We start from the raw sequence: 27698 nt of genomic DNA, 5'->3' as shown, positions 1-27698 counted from the left end.
ATGAAGTGTTTACCCTATCCTCATAAAATGTTGACCCTCATTCAGCATTCAGACTAGCTCTTGACTTTTAATGCCACAGAAAAATTGTATTTTTCTAATAGCATAATTACTTACAGTTCAGAAGTGGATGCATGCAAGAAATGTCAGACAAAAGAAAACTGCTTTTTGGTGGCACCAGGTATTTCTGTCCCATTAACGTAATGATTTTTGTAAAGCTAGAGTTGTTTTCAACAATCCGTGAAAATAAATCCTGTTCTGTAACAGACATATCCTCTTCCGTCAATTGTAATGCCTGCAGTTCCATTTCATTCAGAGAAGGCAAATGCTTTGCCATTGCACATAATTCTGACAAATTGCAGGTATCAACTGGTAAAGTAATGGGCTCACTACACTTGTTCCATTTTTCAGAAAGTGGATGAAGAAAGCCACTTTTGAGGCCTTCTTGGATTAACTCCGAAGAGCCATCCAAAATCAGTCCCCTGATCTGTAAGAAAAATTTGTTACAGTATATTAAAAAGTCATTAACATTAAAACAATTACCTAAATAATGAAATTCCTACTATGTTTTGAGTATTTGAACTTATGGATGAAATCAATATTTTTAAAGCTTACACTAAAATAATTTTAACATACAATGTAAAAATAAAACTATGTGAGTATACCTTTGAAGTACTGTTTCTTAAATGTGGAATGAAACAAACCTCATAAATTCACTTACAGTTAAATAACTAAATAATGCACATTAAAAAAACACATTCTTAAAAATGTATTAAAACGAAGGGTGCCTGGGTGACTCAGTCAAGCATCCAACTCTTGATTTCAGCTCAGGTCATGACCTCAGGGTCATGGGATTGAGCCCCAGGTTGGGCTCTGGCTGAGCATAGAGCCGATCAAAATTATCTCTATTCCTCTGCCCTTCCCTACTCACCGCCCCCCCCCCAAAAAAAAAAAGGTATTAAGATGAATTTGAAAAAAAACAAAACAAGGGTGAATTTGATAACATGCATGTTTCCAAAAGAAAGCAGAATTTCTAATCTGTAAAGCAAACTAAGTTTAAATCACATATAATATTGTTTCTTTAGTGATCCACTTTTAAAATAAACATACCTTTAAACTCTAATATAGTACTTAAATTGTAAAGAAAAAAGCAACTGTTGGGGCACCTGGGTGGCTCAGTCGGTTCAGTGTCCGACTTCAGCTCAGGTCATGATCTCGCAGTTTCTGAGTTCAAGGCCCGCATTGAGCTCTGTGCTGACAGCTTGGAGCCTGGAGCCTGCTTTGGATTCTGTGTCTCCTTCTCTCTCTGCCCCTCCCCCCAATCACACTCTGTCTCTGTCTCTCAAGAAATAAACATTAAAAAAAATTTTTTTAATTAAAAAAAAAAAAGAAACTGTTAAATGAACATAAAAACACAGTTCTGCGAAAATATAACTACAATAATTATAAAATTGAAATCTAAGTTCCACTTCTGGACAAGATGGAGTACCAGAAGTCAGATTTCACTTTTCATCTGAAATTACTTTTTACAAATGTATAAAATGTGTAATTTATTAAAAAGGCTTTCAGGCCTTAGATGGATGTCAAGTAATGAAGAACAGTGGTCCCTAAAAAAAAGGAGAAACAAAATGATTTCTCCAGCTTACTACCTTGAGAGTTTCCAGGCAGCAGCACAGAGAAGGAGACCCATTCAGAGTCCATGAGTTGACTTGGGAAGATGGGGCTGGAAAGGTCTGGAAAGGTCAAAGCAGCTAGAATTTGCCAGGCAGGATACCAAAGAGGAGACTACACAGAGAGTTCTTATAAGCTGCAGAAGGGTCCACTTAAGTCTACCCAAGGCCAGGGAAAGAAATAGATGTGAAATGATCATAGGAAACAATACACAGAGCTCATAGAGAGCTGGGAACAATGCTCCCAACAGCCAGAATGGAAAATCTCCTAATTTACAAAGCAACAGGTAGACTACTCAAAAGGGTATTGCCTCAATGTTGGGGAGAAAAATAGCTCTAAAATAAAGGCTGCTCTGGTTCTAACTAAAAAAGCTTAGAGCAAGCTTCAAAACCTTTGTTTAAGAAAATCACAGGGTGCCAAGATGGCGGAACAGCCTGGAAGTTTTTTTGGGGCCTCTCATCCCTGAAATGCAGCCAGATCAACACTAAACCATACTGTACACCTAGAAAACTGATGTGAGGGTTAACACAACAATCTGAACAACCTGAACCACAGAACTCGGCAGGTACATAGCATGGAGAGGTGAACTGGGGGAGAGAGAAACAGCGGAGGGTAGGGAGCTGTTTTTGCTTGTGGAGAGAGGATAGAGACAGGGGGAGAGCACAGGAAAGCATCCACCAACCCCCAAAAGCAGCTGGAGAGAAAAGAAAGAGTACGCAAGGGACTGAAAAAAAAAGTGGGGGAAAGGAGAAAGGAGAGGGTTTAAATTCCACTAAGACTCTATAAACAGAGGGAGCACAGAGTCTGAAACTCCACAGCTCATTACCCAGAGCTGCTGTGATAGGAACAGCGAATCCCCAGGAACAGAGAACGAGATCCAAGGGGTCCTCAGGCCACACAGGGAGAGGTGGTTCCCCTGCTATGAGGACATTTGGTGGAGGATGTGTGGTCACCCCATAGGCAAAGATCCCAGTGGACCTGAGAATGACCACATTGGCTGGTGCTAGAACAAGAACTTTAAGGGGGAAGCCTGGTGCCAGATGTGTGTTGTAATTTACCATAATCCCTGAAATGCTGCTGCTATACAATCACATGAACTTTTTCTGGGGCAGGCTGGCACCCAGCCATTGTCTTTGGGAATCAGCAGCAGCAGGGTCCCACGAATGTTCCTGGGGGCAGCCGAGCACCTGGCCATTGCTCAGTGAGATGCTCCGCCAGAGGGTCAGAATGGGTCAAAGTCACAGTCCCTCAGAAGTGAGGAGTTGGGAAATACAGCCACACCTGGGAAAAACTCAGGAGGGAGGTGCCACCTGGCAGCCTAATGGCTTGGTCATGGAATGTAAAAGTGGGGAGTGGATAGAACCGGAGACAAAGGAGGGGTGCTCAATTGCCAATCAGGGAGAGCACAGAGTTCTGATACTAGAGTCTGGGTAGCTGGGTGACACCATACTCAGCCCTCACACACATGCGCATACACACCTACATGCACCACAACAATCCACCCCAGTAAGCTAAGCAGCGACATCTAATGGAGAATGGAGCCGTTACACTAAACCCTGCCCAACTTGGCCAACCTCGTGCTACAGGAACACAAGTCTCTCCACCTGCTTAGTTACAGACTATAAAGTGCTTCATAGCTTGACTTCTAGGGGAAACTGATGTAATTTCAATTATCTTCAACCTGTTCCCTGGTCCATCTATTCAATTTTTTTCTTTTTCTTTTCTTATTCTTGAATACAGAAACAGAAGAAGTTTATTTTTATTTTCCATTTTTATTAAAAATATTTTTTAATTTTTTACAATATTTTTCACTTTTCTGTAAATTTTTTACATTCTATTTTACTTCCATTATTTCATTGTATTATATTTTAGTGTATTCACTTTTTCAAATTTTCAAACATTTTATTTTTCTGTTTTTCTTTTCTTATTTTTTCCTTTTCTTTCTTTTCATATCTTTCCCTTTTTTCTCTACTATACCAAGCTCCTTTCAACAAACGGACCAAAACACACCTAGGATCTAGCATCACTTATTCGATTTTTTTGTGCTGCTTTAATTTTTTAATTTTATTTTTTTTACCGTATTAATTTCTTTTCTTTCTTCAAAATGATGAAACAAAGGAATTCACCCCAAAAGAAAGAATAGGAAGAAATGACAGCCAGGGACTTAACACAGTACAAGCAAGATGTGTGAACCAGAATTTAGAATCACAATAATAAAAATACTAGCTGGGGTTGAAAATAGATTAGAATCCCTTTCTGCAGAGATAAAAGAAGTAAAAAATAGTCAGAATGAAATTAAAAATGATATAACTGAGCTGCAATCACAGATGTATGCTGTGGCAGCAAGGATGGATGAGGCAGAACAGAGAATCAGCGAGGACAAATGTACAGAGAATAATGAAGCAGGAAAAAAAAGGGAGATTAAGGCAAAAGACCACGATTTAATGGGGCGCCTAGGTGGCGCAGTCGGTTGAGCATCCGACTTCAGCCAGGTCACGATCTCGCGGTCCGTGAGTTCGAGCCCCGCATCGGGCTCTGGGCTGATGGCTCAGAGCCTGGAGCCTGTTTCCGATTCTGTGTCTCCCTCTCTCTCTGCCCCTCCCCCGTTCATGCTCTGTCTCTCTCTGTCCCAAAAATAAATAAATGTTGAAAAAAAAAAAAATCTCCCTCATCTTTAAAAAAAAAAAAAAAAAAGACCACGATTTAAGAATTAGAGAAATTAGTCACTCATTAAAAAAGGAACAACAGGGGCGCCTGGGTGGTGCAGTCGGTTAAGCGTCCGACTTCAGCTAGGTCACGATCTTGCGGTCCGGGAGTTCGAGCCTCGCGTCGGGCTCTGGGCTGATGGCTCAGAGCCTGGAGCCTGTTTCCGATTCTGTGTCTCCCTCTCTCTCTGCCCCTCCCCCATTCATGCTCTGTCTCTCTCTGTCCCAAAAATAAATAAACGTTGAAAAAAAAAATTTAAAAAAAAAAAAAAAGGAACAACATCAGAATCATAGGGGTCACAGAAGAGGAAGAGAGAAATAGGGGTAGAAGGGTTATATGAGCAAATCATAGCAGAAAACTTTCCTAACCTAGGGAAAGACACAGACATCAAAATCCAGGAAGCACAGAGGACCCCCTTTAGATTCAACAAAAACTGACCATCAACAAGGCATATCATAGTCAAATTGACAAAATACTCAGGCAAGGAGGAAATCATGAGAGCAGCAAGGGAAAAAAGTCCTAAACCTACATGGGAAGACAGATGAGGTTTGCAGCAGACCTATCCACAGAAATTTGGCAGGCCAGAAAGGAGTGGCAGGATATATTCAATGTGCTGAATCAGAAAAATATGCAGCCAAGAATTCTTTATCCAGCAAGGATGTCATTCAAAACAGAAGGAGAGAGGGGCGCCTGGGTGGCGCAGTCGGTTAAGCGTCCGACTTCAGCCAGGTCACGATCTCGCGGTCCGTGAGTTCGAGCCCCGCATCAGGCTCTGGGCTGATGGCTCGGAGCCTGGAGCCTGTTTCTGATTCTGTGTCTCCCTCTCTCTCTGCCCCTCCCCCGTTCATGCTCTGTCTCTCTCTGTCCCAAAAATAAATAAAAATGTTGAAAAAAAAAATTAAAAAAAAAAACAGAAGGAGAGATCAAAAGTTTCCCAAACAAAAATTAAAGGAGTTCCTGACCACTAAACCAGCCCTGCAAGAAATTTTAAGGGGGACTCTCTGGGGGGAGAAAAGACCAAAAAAACAAAACAAAAACAAAACAAAACAAAACAAAACAAAAGCAGCAATGAGTAGAAAGGACCAGAGAACACTATCAGAAACTCCAACTCTACAGGCAACATAATGGCAATAAATTCGTATCTTTCAGTACTCACTCTAAACACTCCCATCAAAAGACATAGGGTAATAGAATAAGATCCATCTATATGCTGTTTACAAGAGACCCACTGTAGACCTAAAGACACCTTCAGATCAAAAGTAAGGGGATGGAGAACCATCTATCATGCTAACGGTCAAAAAACGAAAGCCAGAGTAGCCATACTTATATCCGACAATCTAGACATTAAAATAAAGACTGTATCAAGAGATGCAGAAGGGCATTATATCACAATTAAGGGGTCTATCCACCAAGAAGATCTAACAATTGTAAACATTTAAGCTCCAAATGTGGTGGCACCCAAATATATAAATCAATTAATCACAAACATAAAGAAACTCATTGATAATAATACCATAATACTAGGTGACTTCAACACCCCATTCACAGCTATGGACACATAACCTAAACAGAAAATCAACAAGGAAACAATGGCTTTGAATGAAATACTAGACCAAATGGACTTAAAAGATATATTCAGAACATTCATCCTAAAGCAGCAGAATATACGTTCTTCTCCAGTGCACATGGAACATTCTCCAGAATAGATCACATACTGGGACACATATCAGCCCTAAGTAAGTACAAAAAGATGGAGATCATACCATGCATATTTTCAGATCACAATGCTATTAAACTCGAAATCAACCACAAGAAAAAATTTGGAAAGGTAACAAACATGTGGAGACTCAAGAACATCCTACTAAAGAATGAATGGGCTAACCAAGAAGTTAAAGAGGAAATTAAAAAGTGCATGGAAGCTAATGAAAATTATAATACCACAGCCAAAAACCTCTGGAATGCAGCAAAGGTGGTCATAAGAAGGAAGTATACAGCAATCCAGGCCTTCCTAAAGAAGGAAGGTCTCAGATATACAACCTAACCTTACACCTTAGGGAGCTGGAAAAGAACAGCAAATAAAACCCAAAACCAGCAGAAGACAGGAAATAATAAAGATTAAAGCAGAAATCAACGCTATCAAACCCCCCCCCAAAAAAAAAACAAACAGTAGAACAGATCAATGAAACCAGAAGCTGGTTCTGTGAAAGAATTAAAATTCATAAACCCCTAGCCAGTTTGATCAAAAAGAAAAAAGATATGGCCCAAAAAAATAAAATCAAGAATGAAAGAGGAGAGATCAAAATCAACACAGAAGAAATACAAACAATAACAAGAGAATATTATGAGCACTTATATGCCAATAAAATGGGCAATCTGGAAGAAATAGACAATTCCTAGAAATATATAAACTATCAAAGCTGAAATAGAAAGAAATAGAAAATTTGAACAGACCCATAACCAGTAAAGAAATCGAATTAGTAATCAAAAATCTCCCAAAAAACAAGAGTCCAGGCCCAGATGGCTTTCCATGGGAATTCTACCCAACATTTAAAGAAGAGTTAACACCTATTCTCTTGAAGCTGTTCCAAAAAACAGAAATGAAAGGAAAACTTCCAAACTCCTTCTATGAAGCCAGCATTACCTTGATTCCAAAGCCAGACAAAGACCCCACTAAAAAGGAGAACTACAGACCACTTTCCCACATGAACAGGGATGCAAAAATCCTCAACAAGATACTAGCCAACCGGATACAACAATACATTAAAAGAATTATTCACCACGACCAAGTGGGATTTATACCTAGGATACAGGACTGGTTCAATATCCACAAAGCCATCAATGTGGTACATTACATCAATAAAAGAAAAGAACCACACGATCACCCCAATAGATGCAGAGAAAGCATTTGACAAAATCCAGTATCCTTTGTTGACGAAAAACCCTCAAGAAAGTAGGAACAGAAGGATCAAACCTCAAGATCATAAAAGCCATATATGAAAGACCCACTGCTAATATCATCCTCAATGGGGAAAAACTGAGAGCTTAGCCCCTAAGGTCAGGAAGAACACAGGGATGTCCACTCTCACCATTGTTAATTCAACATAGAATTGGAAGTCTTAGCCTCTGCAATCAGACAACACAAAGAAATAAAAGGCATCCAAATCGGCCAGGAGGAGGTCAAACTTTCATTCTTCAAACATAACATGATGCTAAACCCAAAATATTCCATCAAAAACTGCTAGAACTGATTCATGAATACAGCAAAGTTGCAGGATATAAAATCAATGCACAGAAATCGGTTGCGTTCCTATACACCAATAATGAAGCAACAGAAAGAGAAATCAAGGAATTGATCCCATTTACAATTGCACCAAAAACCATAAAATACCTAGGAGTAAATCTAACCAAAGAGGGAAAAATCTATACATTGAAAACTATACAAAGCTTATGAAAGAAATTGAAGAAGACACAAAAAAATGGAAAAAGATTCCATGCTCCTGGATAGGAAGAACAAATATTGTTAAAATGTCAATACTACCCAAAGCAATCTACATATTCAATGCAATCCCTGTCAAAATAACACCAGCATTCCTTAAAGAGCTAGAATAAACAATCCTAAAATTTGTATGTAACCAGAAAAGACCCTGAATAGCCAAAGCAATCCTGAAAAAGAAAACCAAAGCTGGAGGCATCACAATCCCAGACTTCAAGATGTATTACAAAGCTATAATCATCAAGACAGTATGGTACTGGCACAAAAACAGACACTCAAATCAATGGAATGAAATAGAGAACCCAGAAATGGACCCACAAACATATGGCCAACTAATCTTTGACAAAGCAGGAAAGAATATCCAACATAATAAAGACACTCTCTTCAGCAAATGGTGCTGGGAAAACTGGAGAGCAACATGCAGAAAAATGAACCTGGACCATTTTCTTACACCACACACAAAAACAAACTCAAAATGGATTAAAGACCTAAATGTAAGACAGGAAGCCATCAAAATCCTAGAGGAAAAAGCAGGCAAAAACCTCTTTGACCTTGGCCACAGCAACTTCTTACTCAACATGTCTGCAGAAGCAAGGGAAACAAAAGCAAAAATGAACTATTGGGACCTCATCAAAATAAAAAGCTTCTGCACAGCAAGGAAACAATCAACAAAACTGAAAGGCAGCCGATGGAATGGGAGAACATATTTGCAAATGACATATCAGATAAAGGGTTAGGATCCAAAATCTATAAAGAACTCATCAAACTCAACACCCAAGAAACAAATAATCCACTGAAGAAATGGGCAAAAGACATGAATGGGCAAAAGACTTCTCCAAAGAAGACATCAAGATGGCCAACTGACACATGAAAAAAAATGCTCAACATCACTCGTTATCAGGGAAATACAAATCAAAACCACAATGAGATACCAACTCACATCTGTCAGAATGGCTAACATTAACAACTCAACTCAGGCAACAACAGATGTTAGCAAGGATGTGGAGAAAGAGGGTCTTTTTGCACAGCTGGTGGGAATGCAAACTGGTGCAGCCACTCTGGAAAACAGTATGGAGGTTCCTCAAAAAATTATAAATATAACTACCCTATAACCCAGCAATTGCACTACTAGGTATCTATCCAAGGGATACACATGTGCTGTTTTGAAGGAGCACATGCACCCCAATGTTTATAGCAGCACTATCAACAATAGCCAAAGAATGGAAAGACCCCAAATGTCCATCAATGGATGAATGGATAAAGATGATGTGGTATATATATACAATGGTGTATTACTCAGCAATCCAAAAGAATGAAATCTTGCCATTTGTAACTACGTGGATGAAACTGAGGATATTATGCTAAGTGAAATTAGTCACTCATAGAAAGACAAGTATCATATGACTTTACTCCTATGAAGAATTTAAGATACAAACCAGATGACCATATGGGAAGCGAAATGAAAAAGAATATAAAAAGGAGGGGGACAAGACATAAGAGACTCTTAAATATGGAGAACAAACAGAGGGTTGCTAGAGGGGTTATGGAAGGGGGCATGGGCTAAATGGGTAACAGGCATTAAGGAATCTGCTCCTGAAATTATTGTTGCACTATATGCTAACTAACTTGGGTGTAAATTAAAAAATAAATAAATTTTTTAAAAAGAGAAAAAAAAAAGAAAAAGGAAAATCACAAAAGGATCAGCCAGTTTCAAAGTAACTTTGTCCAAGACAAAGTTCAGGAATATTTATAGGAATATGATGGGGTGCCCAGGTGGCTCAGTCGTTAAGCATCTGACTTCAGCTCAGGTCATGATCTCTCAGTTCAAGAGTTTGAGCCCCACACTGGGCTCTCTGCTTCAGCACAGAGCCTGCTTCAGATCCTCTGTCTCCCTCTCTCTCTACCCCTACCCTGCTCATGAGCTCTCTTTCTCTCTCTCAATAATAAACATTTTGAAATTTTTTTTGAAAATGATTATTTATAGGAAAATGAAAATATTTAGTACCCAATAAGCTACAATTGAAACATCTTACAATAAAATTTAAAATTACCAGGTATAGGGGTGCCTGGGTGGCTCAGTCAGTTTAGCATCTGACTCCTTGTTTTCAGCTCAGGTTATGATCTCACAACTTGTAAGTTGGGAGTTCCATGTCAGGCTCTGTGCTGGTAGTGGGGAGCCTGCTTGGGATTCTCTGTCTCTTTCTCTTTGCCCCTCCCCCACTCTGTCTCTCTCAAAAAACACAAATGAAAAAAAAAAACTTAAAAAAATTATCAGGTACATAAAGAAGGAAAACACAACATAATGTTGGAATAATCACACATAGGAATAATACAGATGATACAAACAGTAGAAATGTATGAATAGATTTACTTGTAGCCCATTCAAAAGATTGAGAACAAGAGCAAAAAAAAAGGATAATAAGGCACTTATCATAACCATATTCATATGTCCTAAAATGTAAAGCAAAAAATGAGAATGTTCAGAGACATAAAAACTACTAAAAAAAAATTGAGCTTCCAGAGAAGAAAACTACAGCATACCACAGAAATATTGTGGGTTGGGTTCTAGACCACCAGAATAAAGCAAGTTATCTTTATAATAAAGGGAATTATTTGAAGGCAAGGGCTGTAAGCTATATTTTGTAAATCGGACATAGTCTATTAAGTGCTCAAGAGCATTATGTCTTTAAAAATAATGTACATATCTTAATTAAAAAACACCTTATTGCTAAAACATGCTAACTATTATCTCAACTTTCAGCAAGTCATATTCTTTTTGCAGACGAAGGGTCTGGCCTCCATGTTGATGGGTGTTGACTCATAAGGGTGGTGGTTGCTAAAGGTTGAAGCAGCTATGGCAATTTCTTAAAATAAGACAACAATGAAGTTTGCCACATCAATGGATTCTTCCTTTCATGGACATCAATTTCTCTGTAGCATGAATGCTGTTTGATAGCATTTTACCCACAGTAGAACTTCTTTCCAAATTGGAGTCAATCCTCTCAAACTCTGCTGCTGCTTTACCAAGCTTATGGAATATTCTAGGGTATTTGTTGTCACTTCAACAATTCACAGCATCTTCACCAAGAGTAGCTTCCACCTGAAGGAACTACTTTCTTTGCTCATCCTTCAGAAGCACCCCTCATTCATCATAAGCAAACCCTCACCCTTTAAAGTTCTGTTATGAGATTGCAACAACTGGGTCACATCTTCAGGATCCACTTTTAGCTCTCTTGCTATTTCCATCACATCTGCAGTTACTTCCTCCACTGAAGGCTGGAACCCCTCGAAGTCATCTTTTAGAGTTGGAATCAACTTCTTCCAAACTCCCAGTAATGTTGACATTTTGACCTCTTTCCATGAATCACAAATGTTCTTAGAGACATCTAGAATAGTCAATCTTTTCCAGAAGATTTTCCATTGACTTTGTGCCCAGATCCATCAGAGGCATCACTGTCTGTGGAAGCAATAACCCTATGAAATGTATTTCTTCAATAATAAGACTTGAAAGTCAAAATTACTCCTTGATCCATAAGCTTCCAAATGGATTTTGTGTTAGTAGGCATGAAAACAACATTCATCTGACTGTACATCTCCATCAGAGCTCTTGGGCAACAAGCTGCATTATTTATAAGCCCTATTTTGAAAGGAATCTTTTCTTCCGGTGAGTAAATCTCAAGAGTGGGTTGAAGAGATTCAGTAAGCCATGTTGTAAACAGATGTGCTGTCATCCAGACTTTGTCGCTCCACTTAGAGAGCACATGCAGAGTAAATTTAGCATAATTCTTAAGGGCCCTAGTATTTTCAGAAGGGTAAATGAGCACTGGCTTCAACTTAAAGTCACCAGCTACAGTAGTCCCTAAAAAGAGAGTCAGCCTGTCTTTTGCACTGAAAGTCCTAGATGACATCTTCTTCCAATAGAAGGCTGCTTCATCTACATTGAAAATTTGTTTAGTGTAGCCACCTTCAGTAATGACCTTAGCTAGATCTTCTGGATACAGCTTCTACTTCATCACTTGCTATTTCACCATGCACTTTGATGTTACGGAGATGGCTTCTTAAATCTCATGAACCAACTTTTGCTGGCTTCAAACTTTTCTTCTACAGTTTCCTCACCTCTCGGCCTTCATAGAATTGAAGAGAGTTAGGGCCTTGCTCTGGACTAGGATTTGACTTAAGGGAATGTTGTGGCTGGTTTGATCGCCTATCCGTACCACTCAAACTTCCTCTATATCACCAATAAGGCTGAATGTATCATTCCTATGTTCATTGGGTTAACACTTTAAATTTCCTTCAAGAACTTTTGCTTTGCATTCACAACTTGGCTACCAGTTTGGTGCAAGAGGCCAACATTTCAGCATACCTCAGCTTTTGACATGCCTTCCTCACTGAACTTAATCATTTCCAGTTTTTGATTTAATGCATGAGACATGCAACTCTTTTTTTCAGTAGAGCACTTAGAGAAAATTGCAGGGCTATCAATTAACCTAATTTCAAAGCCGTTGTGTCTCAGGGAATAAGGAGACCCAAAGAGAGACAAACGGGAGCAGCTGATGGCTGGAGGAGTCAGAGTACATAATATTTACCAATTAAGTGTGCTATCTTATATGTGCACAGTTTGTGGTGCCCCAAAACAATTGCAATAGTAACATCAAAAATCACTCATCACAGATGACCATAACAAATATAACAAACATAATAACAAAATTTGAATTACCTAAATGTGACACAAAGTGAGCAAATGCTGTTGGAAAAAAATGGCGCTGACAGACTCGTTTGATGCAGGGGTCCCACAAACTTGCAAAGTGTATAATAAAACAAAGCACAATAAACAAGGTATGCCTGTTCAATATAAAAATGAAATATACACTAGGTTGTACTAATAGCAGGCACTGAAGAAGAAAAGATTAGTGCACTTGAAAACAACACACTACACAAGTGTCTAAATGAAAAGGACAGAAAAAATATTTGAAGAGGTAATGGCCAAAAATTTCCACATTTGCTAAAGACTATTATTCACAGATTCAAGCTTAACAAACAAAGGAGGGGAAAACTGCCTAAAGGAACATCATAATCAAATTGCTAAAACTCAATGATAAAGAAAAAATGTTCAAAATAGCCAAAGACTTCTACTTTCAACCAAGATGGAGTAACAGGAACAATAACTTTCAAGATACAGAACATCAAGTAATAAAGAACAGTGAAAGAAATCATAGGTAAGGCCTACTGACTGCCCCAGCTAAGACAACAGAAGGAAGAATCTGGACAGAGGCTGGGAGAAATCCAGAGCTGAGCAGACAAAGCAGAGAATATGGGGAGATCATGACAAGATTTCACAGGACAGAGCACCAGAGAGGAAAGAGCCACCCAAAGGGAGAACTCTGTAGATGTATAGGTAGTCACCCTGGAAAAATTCCCCTAAGTACTCATGTGCTTAAGTGTGTGAGAGAACTATCGAAGGCCAAGAAAAGAACCACCCAAAGGACAGAAGAAAAAGTGCCAGTTCCCACAGAGCCAACAATATTGCCTGTTTACAATATTCGGACTGAAAAACCTCATGATTCACAGGACAAATGGGAGACAATTCACCATGAGTCTCTGTGAGAGGAGAGGCACTGACAGTTTTCATTCCAGAATAAATCCTCAAGGTTATGTGTACAGCATGGAAGATAGATACTGCATCTCCCTCCAAGGTAGAGGGCAGATTTATTTCCTGTCCAAGTTAATAAAAAGGCTCTTTAGGCTAAACGGTTAGACAGATGTGCTTGCAACCCATTTAAAAGACTAGGGTTTCCATTCTATTGAGGATAGAAAGCAAATGGAATTCTCATGCATTGCTGGTGTGAAATGCAAAACAGTACAGTCACTGTGGAAAACAATTTGGCATTTTTTTAATAGAGCTTAATAAACATTTACCGTCAATCCAACAATACTACCCCAACATGGAAACTTAAAAATTTACTAACAACTCTTTAAAAAATAATAATAAAATAATATAAATAAATAAAATAAAAATTTACTCTTAGGCAAATCTCTAGAAAACTATAATATTTAAATGAAACTTTGTATCACAGTGGTTAAAATACAACATATCATAATATGAGATGTTTCAGTGCCCAGAGAAAAATTTGTAACGCTGAATACTCCCATAAACAAAAAAGAAGTAAAAATGTGAATTAAGAAAACTCAAAAAGTCAGGAAAAAATTAACGGAAGGATTAAATAAATACAGATTAAAGCATAAGTTAGAAAATAAAAATGATAAAGTTAAGAAACAACTAATAAATTAGGTAAGCCATTCGCTAATCTATCAAGAAAGAGAATAAACATACAATATGAATAATGAAGGTGAAATAACTATAGACACAGACTATGCATAAATTTTAAAAACTTAATGAAACAAATAATGTTCTAATATAACATACTTTACAAGACTGACTACAAAAGAAAATGAAATTTTTTTAATCTAAAACTTATTTCCAAAGAAGAAAAAGGTTAAATTGTCAAAGGAAGTATGTCCAGAAAAGATAACATGCTGAAACAGTTGCAAAGAAGAGCTCTACCAAACTTAAAAAAAAAATTTTTTTTAATATTTATTTATTTTTGAGAGAGAGAATCAGCACAGGCAGGGAAGGGGCAGACAAAGAGGGAGACACAGAATCCAAAGCAGGTTCCAGGCTCTGAGCTGTCAGCACAGAGCCTGACGTGGGGCTTGAACCCACAAACCATGAGATCATGAGCTGAGCCAAAGTCAGATGCTTAAACGACTGAGCCACCCAGGTGTCCCTCTACCAAACTTTGAAAAAAGATTACACCAAAGACTTGGGGAGGGGGAAAAAAAAGAAAAATTTCCAACTTCCAATATTGATGTATACAAATATGTGTATATAATTATGCATAAACAAGAAATATATATCAGACTAACCTCACTTATCATTATCTCAAATAAAATGTTAACAAATAAAATTTAGCAGAACATTTGGAAAATAATACATCATGGTCATTTGGAATACATACTTCAAATACAAGGATGGTTGCACATGAGGAAAAAAGTCAAAGGAAAATATTAGGGGAAAAATCAGCTATTCAATCTCCACAGATGCCTAAAAAAACATTTCATAAAATTCAATAAGCATGTTTGATAATAACAATAAATAAGAAGAGATGAAAATTTCTTTAACATGCTATTTGCAGCTCAGCCCAAAAGCCAGTATTATGCGTAGTGAGGAAATCATGCCTACGGATTCAGGAACAAGACAATGATAAATACTCTATTAAATATGATTTAACATTGTATTTTATTTTCCACCCTGTAGAATTACAGAACACAAATTAACTAGAGATACAATAATTGGAAAGCTGTAAGTAAAAGTATTACTATTTTCAGGAGTTTTAAGTGTTACTTAGAAAACACAAGAGATTAAAAGAAAAAAAAAACTATAGCAACTTAAGAAATTGACAAGACTTTTATAAAGAAAATCTTATAAAAAGACAACAGAAACTGAAACAAATGGAAAGACATATTCATGTTTGGGGGCAGAATCATCAATATCTTAAAGACCTCAGTAAGCCTAATTTAAAATTTTAAGTTTAACTTGATGCAATAAGAATTCCAATTGCTTATTTTTTCCAACCAAGTTAAAATTGATCCTAAAATTGATACAGAGGGATGCCTGGGTGGCTCAGTCGGTTGAGCCTCCAACTTTGGGTCAGGTCATGATCTCGCAGTCTTGTGAGTTCAAGCCCCACATCCAGCTTTGTGCTGTCAGCTCAAAGCTTGGAGCCCGCTTTGGATTCTGTGTCTCCCTCTTTCTCTGCCCCTCCCCTGTTCACACTCTCTCCCTCTCTCTCAAAAATAAACATTAAAAAAAAAAAAGAAGGAAATGCTCTAAAATTCATATGGAAAAATAAACAAAATAGAAAAACCGTGTAGAACAAAAGCAATAAGGATGGGGGGGAGGTGAGCACATCAAATAGTAAAACATATTATAAAACCTGAAAAGAGACTCGAAAATAAATGAATTAAATAAAATCATAAAGTGCAGAAATAAACTCAAATACATATGTGAATTTAGTATATCTAGCATCTCAAAACAGCAGAGAAAAAACTCAACAGATGATGGCTGGACAAATGGGCAGTCATCCGGAAAAAACAAAGTTAGACCCTTAACTCTTGCTTTACACCATAATGAAATCTAAATGAATCAAAGATACAAATGTGAAATGAAATCATAAATATTCTAGAAGAAAACATGGGGAAATTCTTTTAAAGTCTTGAAGAAGAAATACCTTTTCAACTATGACTCAAAAATCCGGAACTCATAAAAGAAAAAATAATAATAAATTCAACTAAATAAAAATACAATACTTATGAGGTAAAAAAAAAATCATAACTAAAATTAAAATGACACACTGGTAAAAATATATTTGCAATTTATATCATAGACAAAGAACTAATTTCCCTAACATATAGAGAGAGCCTATAAATTAAGGACACAATTTTTTTAACATACAAAAGAAACAGTTCACACACAAAAAAATAAACGAATGTGAAAATACTTCACTACACTCCTAATAAGAGAATGCAAATTAAAATCACACTGAAATACTATTTTTTACCTATCAGATTGGAAAAGATCAAAAACAATACATCACATACTGTAATGGTAAGGATGTGGGAAAATACGCAGAAGTACACATTTCTGGTTTGCTAATAAGAGGATAAAACCTCTACAGTAGCAATTTGACAGTATCTACCAAAAAGTTCAAACCTCTGATCCAGAAACTTAATTTCTTGAACTGTATCCTGCAAGATATACATGTGGAAAATGGCATGTGTATAATATACCTAAATGTTAGCAGCTGAAGACTAATTAAAGTATGAAAAATAATGAGACATAAAGCAGTTTGTAATGTTCAACTGAGGGGAAAAAAGCAAGGTGAAAAACTGGGTCAAGTATGCTACCATCTAAATAAAAAAGGGGAATATATGTATTTACCATCTTTCACATATGAACACCACCACTCTACGAATGCACTGGGAGGAGGAAGCAGGTGACTGAAGGATGGGGATTAAAGAAAGACTTTTTACTGCATACTCTTTGTACATTCTGAAGTTTACCAAATGAATGCATTATCATCCAAAAATAAATAAATATTAAATAAATAAAATAAAATGCAAGTCTGGTCATGTCATCTGCTTTCAACAGCTTCCCACCACCCTTAATATTAAGTCTAAATGTCTTAAGCTGGGCTTGTAAAACCTTACATGATCTGCAACTTATCTCCCCAGTTTCACCTCTAACCATTCTCTCTACATTCCACAGCCCAGCCACACTGAACCTTTTACAGTTCCTTAAATAAACTTTATTCCATCTTGCTTCTGAACTTTAGCAAATCCTATTCTTCTCAAAGACTAGAATGCTCTTCATCACCCTCTTCATATGACTAATGCCTACTGCAAAGACTCACACAAAATCACTGCTTCCATAAAGCTTTTCTTGATGCCCCGTCCTCAAGTCTCAGTTGGACACCCACCCTCTGTGCCCTCCTAGCATCCTAGAATTCTATGATAGTGCTTTTTAATATATATAACAGTTTAGTTTAATTGTGTCCCTCAAGAACATAAGTTCTGGGATGGAAACATTATATCTATCTCTACTTCTACTAAAGTCCCAGGGCTAACAATGTCTGGTATACAGTTGGCATTTAATGAATATTTATAAGTAAACTGAATTAATTTAATTAGTGAATAAATGTATAAATAAGTAAATGAATTAGACAGGAAGAAAGGGAGGGGCACAGATAGATTCAGTAAAGAAAATCATAAGACAAGCTCTACTACAGGCTTTTCCTTAATATATGTTCCTTAAAGTCATCTACATATCTTGTCTATTAACAGTCCTCGTACCAACCTTGAAAATTCTATTATAGCCAACAGATTTTAATTTCTATAAAATCGTTAATTGATAACAAAATGGCCATATATTATCTTTATTCAAATTTACTACTGAAACAAGAGTTGTAAATTAGATTTTGTAAATATTCTGTTCTATGACTTAAGAGTTTGATTGCACTCTGTAGCACACAAATGTTTCACAATTTATAGTTATCATTAACAGTCACAAGTATTTAGCAATCCGAATGCACATGAATTTAAGAAATTCTATTCTCTAATTTCATTTAACATCTTAAAATTATTAACCTTTCTTATATCAGACCCTGGATTTTTGCATACTTCTGCAGTTTAATCTTGCAAGTAGCATTTCCAGGCAATAGAAAGAGTTCTAAAATTAACAAACTAGAGAAGACTTTTGGTATTGAAAGATTTAGCATTTGTACATTCAACTATCTTCAATACATGTAAAATCCAATGTATTAGTGGAAACCACAATGAGATACCATTCCATTCTTACTAGGATGGCTTTTATGAAAGAAAGAAAGAAAGAAAGAAAGAAAGAAAGAAAGAAAGAAAGAAAGAAAGAAAGAAAGAAAGAAAGAAAGAAAGAAAGAAAGAATTACAAGTATTAGTGAGAGTGTGAAGAAACTAGAATACTTGTGCCCTGCTGGTGATAATGTAAAAAGGGTGCAGCTGCTGTGAAAAAGTATGACAGTTCCTCAAAAAGTTAAACATAAAGTTACTATATGATCCAGCAATTCACATTTGGGTACATACCAAAAAGAATTGAAAGGAGAGACTGAAATAGATACTTATACACCAAATATTCATAGCAGCATTATTCGCAACAGCCAAAAGGTAGAAAGAACCTAAATGTCCATCAACAAATGATTGCATAAAAGAAAATGAAGTATAGACATACAATGAAATACTACCCAAACTTAAAAAGGAATGAAATTCTGACAAAGAAATGGATCTTGAGGACATTATGTTAAGTGAAATAAATCAGATACAAAAGGATAAATATATGATTCCACTTATATACCTATAATAGGCAAATTCAAAATATAGAAGGTAGAACAGAGGTTACCAGGGGCTATGGGAAAAGGAAAATGAGGAGTTACTTAACCAGTGTAGACTCTATTTGGGATGATGAAAAAGTTCTGGAGACGGATGGTGGTGATTAGGGCACAATATTGTGAGTGTACTTAATGCCACTGAATTATACACCTAAAATATAGTTAAAATGGCAAATTTTGTTATGTATATTCTCCCACAAAAAAGATTAAAAAACCTTTAATGTCCTATCATCATATTAATACATGTCCAAGACTGTACTTATTATCATCCCTCCTAAGCCAAATTCCAAACCCAACTTTTTCCATTTCAGTCAAAGGGTTCCTCAGGGAGTTACAGCTTAAAATACTTGCATACCCTCTGTTTTCCCTCATTTCTTTAACTACTAGATCCCTTTATTGCTATGTTCTAAAAATGTATCTTTTACATTGTTCATGCTTTCTTCTGCATCTTAATAAGTTGTTTTAGCTATGGACAACAGACTTTAAAACTTATCAAATTTCTAAACTTAACCAATATAGCATAAGTTCACTTATGTTAAACAGTAAACTAATAAAAGTATATAAAGTTTTAATAAAAACTGGTTTGAACTGTTTATTACTGTTAAAGTAACAATAAATCACTCCACTATTAAATTCTAGCCTTGATCAAAATAATTAATCTTTAAGAATATCCATATTTATTTTGTACATTTATACAACTTCACATTAATCTTCCAATGTCATCAATGAATATTTTATACCTTACCTTTGTATGGTATTCCATAGCGTCCAATTCACCTTGATTGAAAACAACACATCTTTTACGCTTCTAAAGAGTAAATTACAGGGAAAAAATTATGTTGCCATCTATCACAATATTGGTAATTTGAAATATATTAGTATTTCTTTTTCATCACTTTTCCATAGCATGTATCTCAGTCTTTAACAGGTGATAATTGACAACTAAGGTCAAAATCAGTGAAAAGGGCATGGACTAAGGAAGTAAGCTTTCCCAAATAAAAAATTCTATTTTTATTTATTATTATTATTATTATTATTATTATTATTATTATAAGCTTAATGAGTGATACAAGGTCACCTTAGCTTTATCTGCCATTAATAAGAACTAGTACCAATGATAAAATGTAGCACAGACATCCAGGTAACACAAGAAAGCTGATGCTGTATAAAGTTACAAGTGTTATCTATCAGTTAATATATATGGTATAGTTACTCCCAACTTCTTCGTTTCTGAGGAGAGGATCTATCCATGTTCTATCTTAAAAAAAAAAAAATCCAATGTATTTTCAATAGCTCTTTATGATTGATTTGAGAGCTGGGTACAAATCAAACATACTAACACAGTTCTATCTGTAACAACTCCATAGAAAAGAACATGTAAGACAGTACAAAATAGAGCAGGAACTTCCTACTTCTTACTGCTGAAACAGCAGTGCTTGCCATAGTCGCAAATTCCTAGTAGGCTAATAATAAACGTTTGCTGGATGAATAAATAAAAGGTCTTAAGATTAAGCTAATTGTACAATTTGCTTTGGCATATCAGAAATAAGGTAAGTTTCGTCAAGAAAATTCATTAAATAAGTTTATCTATATTTTTCCATACTGAAGTAAGAAACTTATCCAACATAACAGTATACACATTAAAAGATGTCCATACTTGGTAAACTGCAAATGCTGGTTATTATTTGTCTGAATTAGTAACAGTAATGATAAATCTATATAGTATTTTACTGAAATCTCAGACATTATCTATATATTTTCCATTCTATGCCTGACACACAGCAAATGGTCAATAAATATTTGTTGAAAGAAAAAAATTATAAGAATATTAAAAGTTCTACTTCGGGAAACTAGAACAATGTAATAAATTATCTCTATTATTTTCTTTATTCTAATTCTTAACATGCTTTCTCATTTAATATCTTTCTTTATGGACCTCAATTATAAGATCCATGAGGGCAGGACTTGTGTTGGTCTTGTTTCATCCCTGTATGTACAACAGCACACAGAAAGATCCAAAACAAAACAAAACAAAATGAACAAATAAAAAAGATCTCAAACATTTGTGGATGAGTAATAAATGTTATTCCTATCTTAATATAATCTGATATGGACTTTATATAATCACCTCTGAACTTTTCAGAAACATAAGAAGAATTAAAGTATAATTTGATCCTGTATGGTACTCTTGAAACTTCACCAAAAGACTGCACCAGTGTATAAATGGACAGGTCTCTAAAAATCTCCCAAAGTCCATATACTGCTTTAGAATGTTGCAGAGAAAGCAGCATGTTGTTGAAAAAAACAAATGTAAAAAATGCAATTAATACAAATGACTAAGCAGAAAGAGTTTTGTTGTTGTTTAGTTCGGTTGGTTTAATTTACACAGCATTCACTTTTGAGCAAACATTGCTTGCTTTTGAAATATGCAAATTTGGTCTTCTAAGAATGCCAGAACGTTAGCAAAGAGTTCAAAATTACATTGGATACACTAAAGCCTTCCTACACTTTATTGATTATTTAGACATAGTAAATTACAAGATATTTGAGATACTGGAATAACAAACTTCTTTTGTGTGTTCTGTAGAAAAATAAAAATTTATTAAAACTTTCTACCTTTCCAATAATAGAATTGAAGTTTTCTTCTTTAACACCACTCATTGGATCCTCCTTTTCATTCCTTTGTTGGCATTCTTTGTGAACAGCTGGAGTTATGTAAGGTTTGGTGACATTAAATAGCTCAGATCGAAAAACATATTTCTGTATGAAGACTTCACTATTTCCTCTGTCATCATAATCTGGCTTAGAGGTAGAGTCAAAAGCAATAAACGTAGTAGAGGTTCCAAAAGAGGTCAAACAAGGCTCGTGATGCTGGTGAAGTTGATAGTTTATGTTGTTAATGAAAGAAAGATGATCTAGTAACCATCCTGGTGACAGCTGATGCACCACAGACATTTTCTTCTTAAAAAAAAAAAAAAAAAAAAAAACTCTGGAAATTAAGGTCTAGATATAAAACCCAACTTTCCAGATAATTTCGTAAATGTCCTGCATTTCCATAAAAATACACTTCATATACACAGGTAGATTTCACATATAAGAATATAAACTTGACATTTAAACAAAAGAGAATTTGACATTCATGATACATTAAGGAAAAATGTAATGTTTTAATATAAACTTTTAATTTCAGGGTTAATTCAAAATTTTCAGCCAATTTAGCAAAAGAGAATTAAAACTTGATCTTATTTCTGGAATCTCAATTGAATCCTCCCATCTTCCTGGGCCCTCCACACAACTTTCTGTTTGGTCCTTGAATCTGGCCACTAGGTCCACATCCTCCAAGTCAGGGAGTCATTCAAGATAGTGTCCTGTCAAAGCAAAGAATACTACATTACCTATGTGAATCCACCCTTTTTAATGAGATAAACCTAGAGAGGTCACAGAATTTCAAGAGGAGTTATTAGCTGATCAGCCCCTTTTTTTTTTCAAAGCACATTTGCTGTAAGTCAGCCCATTCTCCAGTAATAATACTACCCTGTTTAACCACTGCTACCAACAGAGTGCAAAAAGGGTAAAATGAAAGACTGGTCTAGGCAGAGCACAATTTTAACAGATATCATAAGTATCAAACCCTAGCAAAATTCAAAATTGCAAGGTTATGGTTAAGGTAATTGGTTCTGAGCAGTCCTCCTCCAGCAACTGGGTTTTTCAAAACTGCCTTATCTTTTTATAAAAGATGGTAAAGTTCTCAACATTGCTTACTAAATCCAGTGTAATGGAGAATTTAAGAAAGGGACAGAATAAGATATATATAAGGGGTTAAAAGCACAGTTAGTAATACTAGTACTTAGATCCAACCTTCCAACTCCAGGTAGTATTAGCAGTACGGCCATGGGCAAGTTATTTCATCTCACTGAGCCCCAAATTCATCATTTTCTATGACATCTCAGATGGCAGTTTAGAGAATTAAATGACATAATCTACATGAAGTGCTGTGCAGTACCCGGCACATCGCAACTGTTCAAATGCTACTAGTAACGGCAATGCTGGTGCTGGCCCTGCCTTCAGAGTCACCACTAATGTAGTATCTAGGGAGAGCCAAAAATTTAGTCGAGAAGACTGAAACTCAGAAAAGGCGACGTGCCCCAAATTTCAATTCTAGTTAACCGCACAATTGCTCCAACAATCAGGTATCCGGACTTTGGCTCAAAGGTTTCCTTCCACCCCCACCACTCTCCAGGTACTGGGCAGTACTCGTCTCTGACTTCAAACTCAGCGAAGCGGAAAGTCTTATTTTAGCAAAGTAAACTATTGTGCTTAAACTATTTCACCTACCTCTCTGCTTCACACCGAACCCCACCCCCCAGCCCCGTGGGTTCCTCCTAGCTTCACTCGCCGGCCACCGCTAGAGGACCATGAAACCCTAGCGAGCAAATTGCCAACCCGAACCCTAGCGGTGACCACTAGGGTTCGATCCTCTAAGCCAACTACACCCTACCTCAGCATTAACTATCTCCTACCTCACCGCTTCCTCTGTCAGAAAATTGCACGACGCCTCCCAGACTTGCATTATGAAAACAGCACCCTTCTAAAGAGTGGTCATGAAAGACGCCACTTGCACAGCAAAGCAATTTCTCCTTTCCTACGAGCCGACGGGCGCGGCCATGTTGCTGTACGGAAAACGTGTTTCCAGGGCGATTTGGAGCGTTCTGCCCACTACTTAGCGACGCAGAGCGCCCGCGTCTTCAGCGCTAACTTTAGAAATCGGACCAGAGGTCGGAGCGGACGTTTGCACTGACCAGAGACACCAGTATGCTGAGTGAGACGATGGGACGCGCTCAATACGCAGAGTTCCAGAGACTGAGAGTGGCGCGTAAGATTTGCGTAGCCGCGCGACGTACGTGATGACGTAAGCGCCGGCGGAGATTTTAAAATTCGAACCGCGCTGGCGGGTGGAAGGAAGAATTGGTGTTTTGGCGGCTGCTGTCCCGTCCCTCAGATAGTTGCACAGGTCACAGAAATTCGGTCCCTGGGTCGTGTCACGAAACTGGAAGAAAGGTAACTTTGGGTTAATTTCGTGCAGGCAGAAGTGTTCTGAAGGGAGAAAGTGATAGCGCCAACAACTTAGATTTAGAGGTCCTAAGGGACGTTTTAGTGTCTACTGTTGTGAGAGGCCTCCGGGGCGGAGTCTGTGCGAGGCGCATTTCCCGGAGTCTATCAATAAATTTCTACTAACAGTGATTTACCGAGGGAGAAGAGGAGGGACTAGGAGCATAGTGGTGGGGAGAAGACAGGCTGGAGGAAAGGGGAAGAATTGATACGCGCAGGGAGTGGAAGGACCAGATGAACTCTTTCAGATGTTGCGTTTGAGATACTCCTAGTGGGCGTTTAAGGAAGTCTTAATCTTGAATTACGTTTTAAGTAGAGATTTGGAGTGCACATATAGGTGAGTGGGAAAGTTGAATGGATAGTAGAAATGTATAAAGGAGAAGAAATTGGTGGCCTATCGAAGATGGAAAGTGTAATCAGTTTGAAAAAAATGTTTTTAATGTCTGTTTATTTTTGAGAGAGAGAGGGAGCGAGCGAGCGAGTAGGGGAGGAGCAGAGAGAGAGGGAGATACAAAATCTGAAGCAGGTTCCAGGCTCCAAGCTATCAGCACAGAGCCCAATGCGGGGCTCGAACTCACAAATTGTGAGATCATGACTTACCTGAGCCCCAGTCGGTTGCTTAACGGACTGACTGAGCCACCCAGGTGCCCCGGAAAATGTAATCAGTTCAAAAGACAAATGAGAGCCCAGAAAAAAGAAGGGATAACAGCAAATGTCCACTTCCCAGGAAGCCAGGCCAGGACCTGAGAAATCTTAAGTGTATAGTGTCGAATGCCACACAGAGATGAGAAAGGATCGAAAGTTTTGTCAGTCATGAGTATCCTAGGAGGCAACAGTTTCAGTAGATATGCAGGAAATGAAGTGTTAATTTTCTCAGAAATGAGAATCAGTAGACCATTTTGTGGACCGATAATTAACCTTTGTTAGAAGAGGGATTGAAGTAAGTGGGGCAGTGATTGAGTATAAATGGGAAACAGTGGGTTAAGGACAGAACAAGAGAGATGGAGGTTAGGAAAAGAGAATAGCTGTGTTCTCTAAGACCAAAGAAAAGGAAACATGTTGAGGTAGTTCTTGTCAGGCCGTCTCTGACTTTTTCCCGGTGAAGTCAGTACAGCCAACAGCAGTAATGTGGTCTAGGTGAGGATTCAAGGCTTTAACTACCATAGATACCCTTGCAAAGGCAGGAATTATACCTTATTTATCAGTGTATCGTTTCAGTTGCCTTGCACACTCCCAGTGTACACGGTAGGCAGTAAGTAAATATTCGTGTGTGTTGAGTAGTTTTAAATGAAGTTAGATAGATTTCCCTGCAAATGAGGGCTTCACCTACGTGAACATGAGGGCCCAGGAAAACATTATCTTGAAGAAACAACGGAACTTGGCTGCTTTCTGTTTGAGGATGAAGATAACAGTTGGTGCTTAATGCACCATCTATATCTGAAAAGATTTTTTAATACTGAATTCGTGAATGCAGGTAATAAGCATGAAGCGCAGTTCAGTTTCCACCGGTGGTGCTGGCCGCCTCTCTATGCAGGATTTAAGGTCTCAGGATTTCAATAAACAAAGCCTTCATACCCCTCAAACGTAAGTACCTCACACCTTACTATCTTGGACAAAGAAATCTGTAAAGACGGTTAATACAAAAATGTACTATGAGTGATGTTCTGATGAATCTTGTTTGTTCACGGTGGTCCCCAATTTGGGGTCAGTGAAGGGTAAAAACTGGCATGTTATTACGTGTGTTTTATCTAATTTGTTCCTTAAATTTCCGAAGCTACACCCTTTGCCAGGCAACCTCTAAAAAAGACTGAATTCCCAGCCAGCACTCTTTTCCTTATTTTCCTCCTTTTTTTCTAGACCTGCTTATGTGAGTGGGCTCATTGCTACAACTTTGAATTTACTAAAGTATATCCAACCAGCAAAATTCTTAATCAGAGTTCTTCAGTGATAAGCTGGTTTAGAATAACCTACAGAACCACTTCTTCAAACTGTTTTCTCATTATTCACTGGAAAAAGGGGTGTATAGTTTACTATCATAAACTAGTTTTTCTCTGTGAGTTTCTTCTAATTAAGAGAAGACTATTAGTGAGCCACTGTAGAGTTGTATCAGTCCTTCCCTAATACCAAGGTACAAGGTACTTGCTAACTGTACTTAGGCTACTTATGTTTATGTAGTATAAGCCCCTGCTACTTTTAGAAATTTGAAATATTTGTATCTTTTCCTTCTGAATCAGATAAATTTGTTGTACTATTACACATTACATACACTGAAAGATTAAATTTATGCCTCAAATTGTATTGGAAGCCAGAAGGCTGCTATTGTCAATGTTTTGATTCTGTTGTTTAAATAATATGTGTTTTTAAGTGTAGCTGCAATCCGACAGAGTAGGCCTTAAAAGAAAAATGTTAAATGTAGCTATCATCCTCTGACTGGAGATACTTACTTTTAAGTCTTTTTCCTGTTACCCATAAATGTACATACTTTAAGATAATTGAAATCAGAATGTAGATGTGTTGTTTTGTTTTCTGCTTCTTAACACTTTAGTATTCCTGCTTATACATGTTGTTAGGTTAGCCTATCCCATTTATAACAAGCTATGATTGCTACTAAAAATTTTCATGATTCTGAGTTATTTTTATAGGTAATGGGGAAAAGGTTTTAGTTCCAATGTATTTCTAAAAATTTCTTAAACCAATATTTTTTGTATTTATTTTTTAAAGTGTTTGTTTGTTTGTTTTTCCATTTTGCTAAAGCAAAGAGAAACCAGGCTTTGGAAAGTTGAGTATAAACAAACCCACATCTGAAAGAAAAGTCTCTGTATTTGGTAAAAGGTAATGATGTTTTTTTATTAGTTCTAATGAAGGTGTTCTCAAAAAATTAGATGACATGGTCCCTTACAAGAGAAAGTTATAAACTAGCTTTCTTCTGTTTTAAATAGTTACATGGTTATATCTGCTTTAGATAGAGCTAAGAAATATATCAGCACTTCAGACCACTGTTTCATATTATAAGTAAATAGTTGATTGAAAATCCTGTATCTAGCTTTCAAATAGTATGGAATCATAGCATTTTAAAATTAAAAGGAACCATCATCTAGTTCGACATTTTAGTCCCCAACTTTTTTTATACTCTTGGAGAAAGTGTGCACCCACCGGCAGGAGGAGGAGCAGAGAGAAAGGGAGAGAGAGAGAATCCCAAGCAAGCTTATGCTGTTAGTGCAGAGCCTGAGGCATGACTCAAACTAACCAACCATGAGATCATGACCTGAGCTGAAATTAAGACGCTTAACGGACTTAGCTACCCAGGTGCCCCTTAAGGCATTTTTGTAATGTAACTTTTCTCTTGGTGGTGAACTTAAGAGATAATGATGATTATTATAAAAGTTAACATTTACTGAACATTTTTATAAGCCAGATGTTGTTTTAAATGCTTTATCTATGTTAACTCTTTTAATCCTCAGAAGCACCCTATGAATAGATACTGTCATTGTATCCATTTTATAGATGAGGAACTTGAAGCACAGAGAGCTTATTTACTCAAGGTCATAGAACTAGCAACAGAGACAGAATTTGAAACCACAGACTCTGGTTCTAGACACTATGTTCTTGAGCTATAAATTGAATGATACAGTATTTGGATTGGTTGAGGAATTCTCTTAAAATTTAAAAAAATATCTAAGGGTGCTGTTTTGTGTAGAATACAAGCTATGTCTGGGGTACCTGGGTGGCTCAGTCTGTTAAGCATC

At 37.0% G+C, this 27698-nt stretch overlaps 2 protein-coding genes across 7 annotated transcripts in view; one reads left to right on the top strand and one right to left on the bottom strand.

The window, feature by feature from the left end:
* The window catches only part of METTL4 (methyltransferase 4, N6-adenosine), a 681840-nt gene extending 658093 nt beyond the window's left edge, over nucleotides 1-23747 (bottom strand). For 2 of the 5 annotated variants that reach the window (XM_045041664.1, XR_006587915.1), the window contains exons 1-4: nucleotides 23643-23747; nucleotides 21460-22211; nucleotides 19589-19651; nucleotides 115-484 (exon numbers count right to left, since the gene is read on the bottom strand). In XM_045041664.1, the coding sequence (XP_044897599.1) occupies nucleotides 115-484; nucleotides 19589-19651; nucleotides 21460-21798 (772 nt within the window). In that variant the 5' untranslated portion in view covers nucleotides 21799-22211; nucleotides 23643-23747. The other 3 variants (XM_019815053.3, XM_045041662.1, XM_045041663.1) reach the window with 3 other exon arrangements.
* A 7-nt stretch (nucleotides 23748-23754) lies between these two features.
* The window catches only part of NDC80 (NDC80 kinetochore complex component), a 64540-nt gene continuing 60596 nt past the window's right edge, over nucleotides 23755-27698 (top strand). For both annotated transcript variants that reach the window (XM_003995047.5, XM_045041661.1), the window contains exons 1-3: nucleotides 23755-23901; nucleotides 25427-25536; nucleotides 26707-26784. In XM_003995047.5, the coding sequence (XP_003995096.2) occupies nucleotides 25436-25536; nucleotides 26707-26784 (179 nt within the window). In that variant the 5' untranslated portion in view covers nucleotides 23755-23901; nucleotides 25427-25435. The remainder of the gene's footprint in view (nucleotides 23902-25426; nucleotides 25537-26706; nucleotides 26785-27698) is intronic.

Source organism: Felis catus, chromosome D3, assembly GCF_018350175.1.
Source record: "Felis catus isolate Fca126 chromosome D3, F.catus_Fca126_mat1.0, whole genome shotgun sequence".
NCBI lineage: Eukaryota > Metazoa > Chordata > Mammalia > Carnivora > Felidae > Felis > Felis catus.
This window is presented reverse-complemented; position numbering and strand designations above follow the sequence as displayed.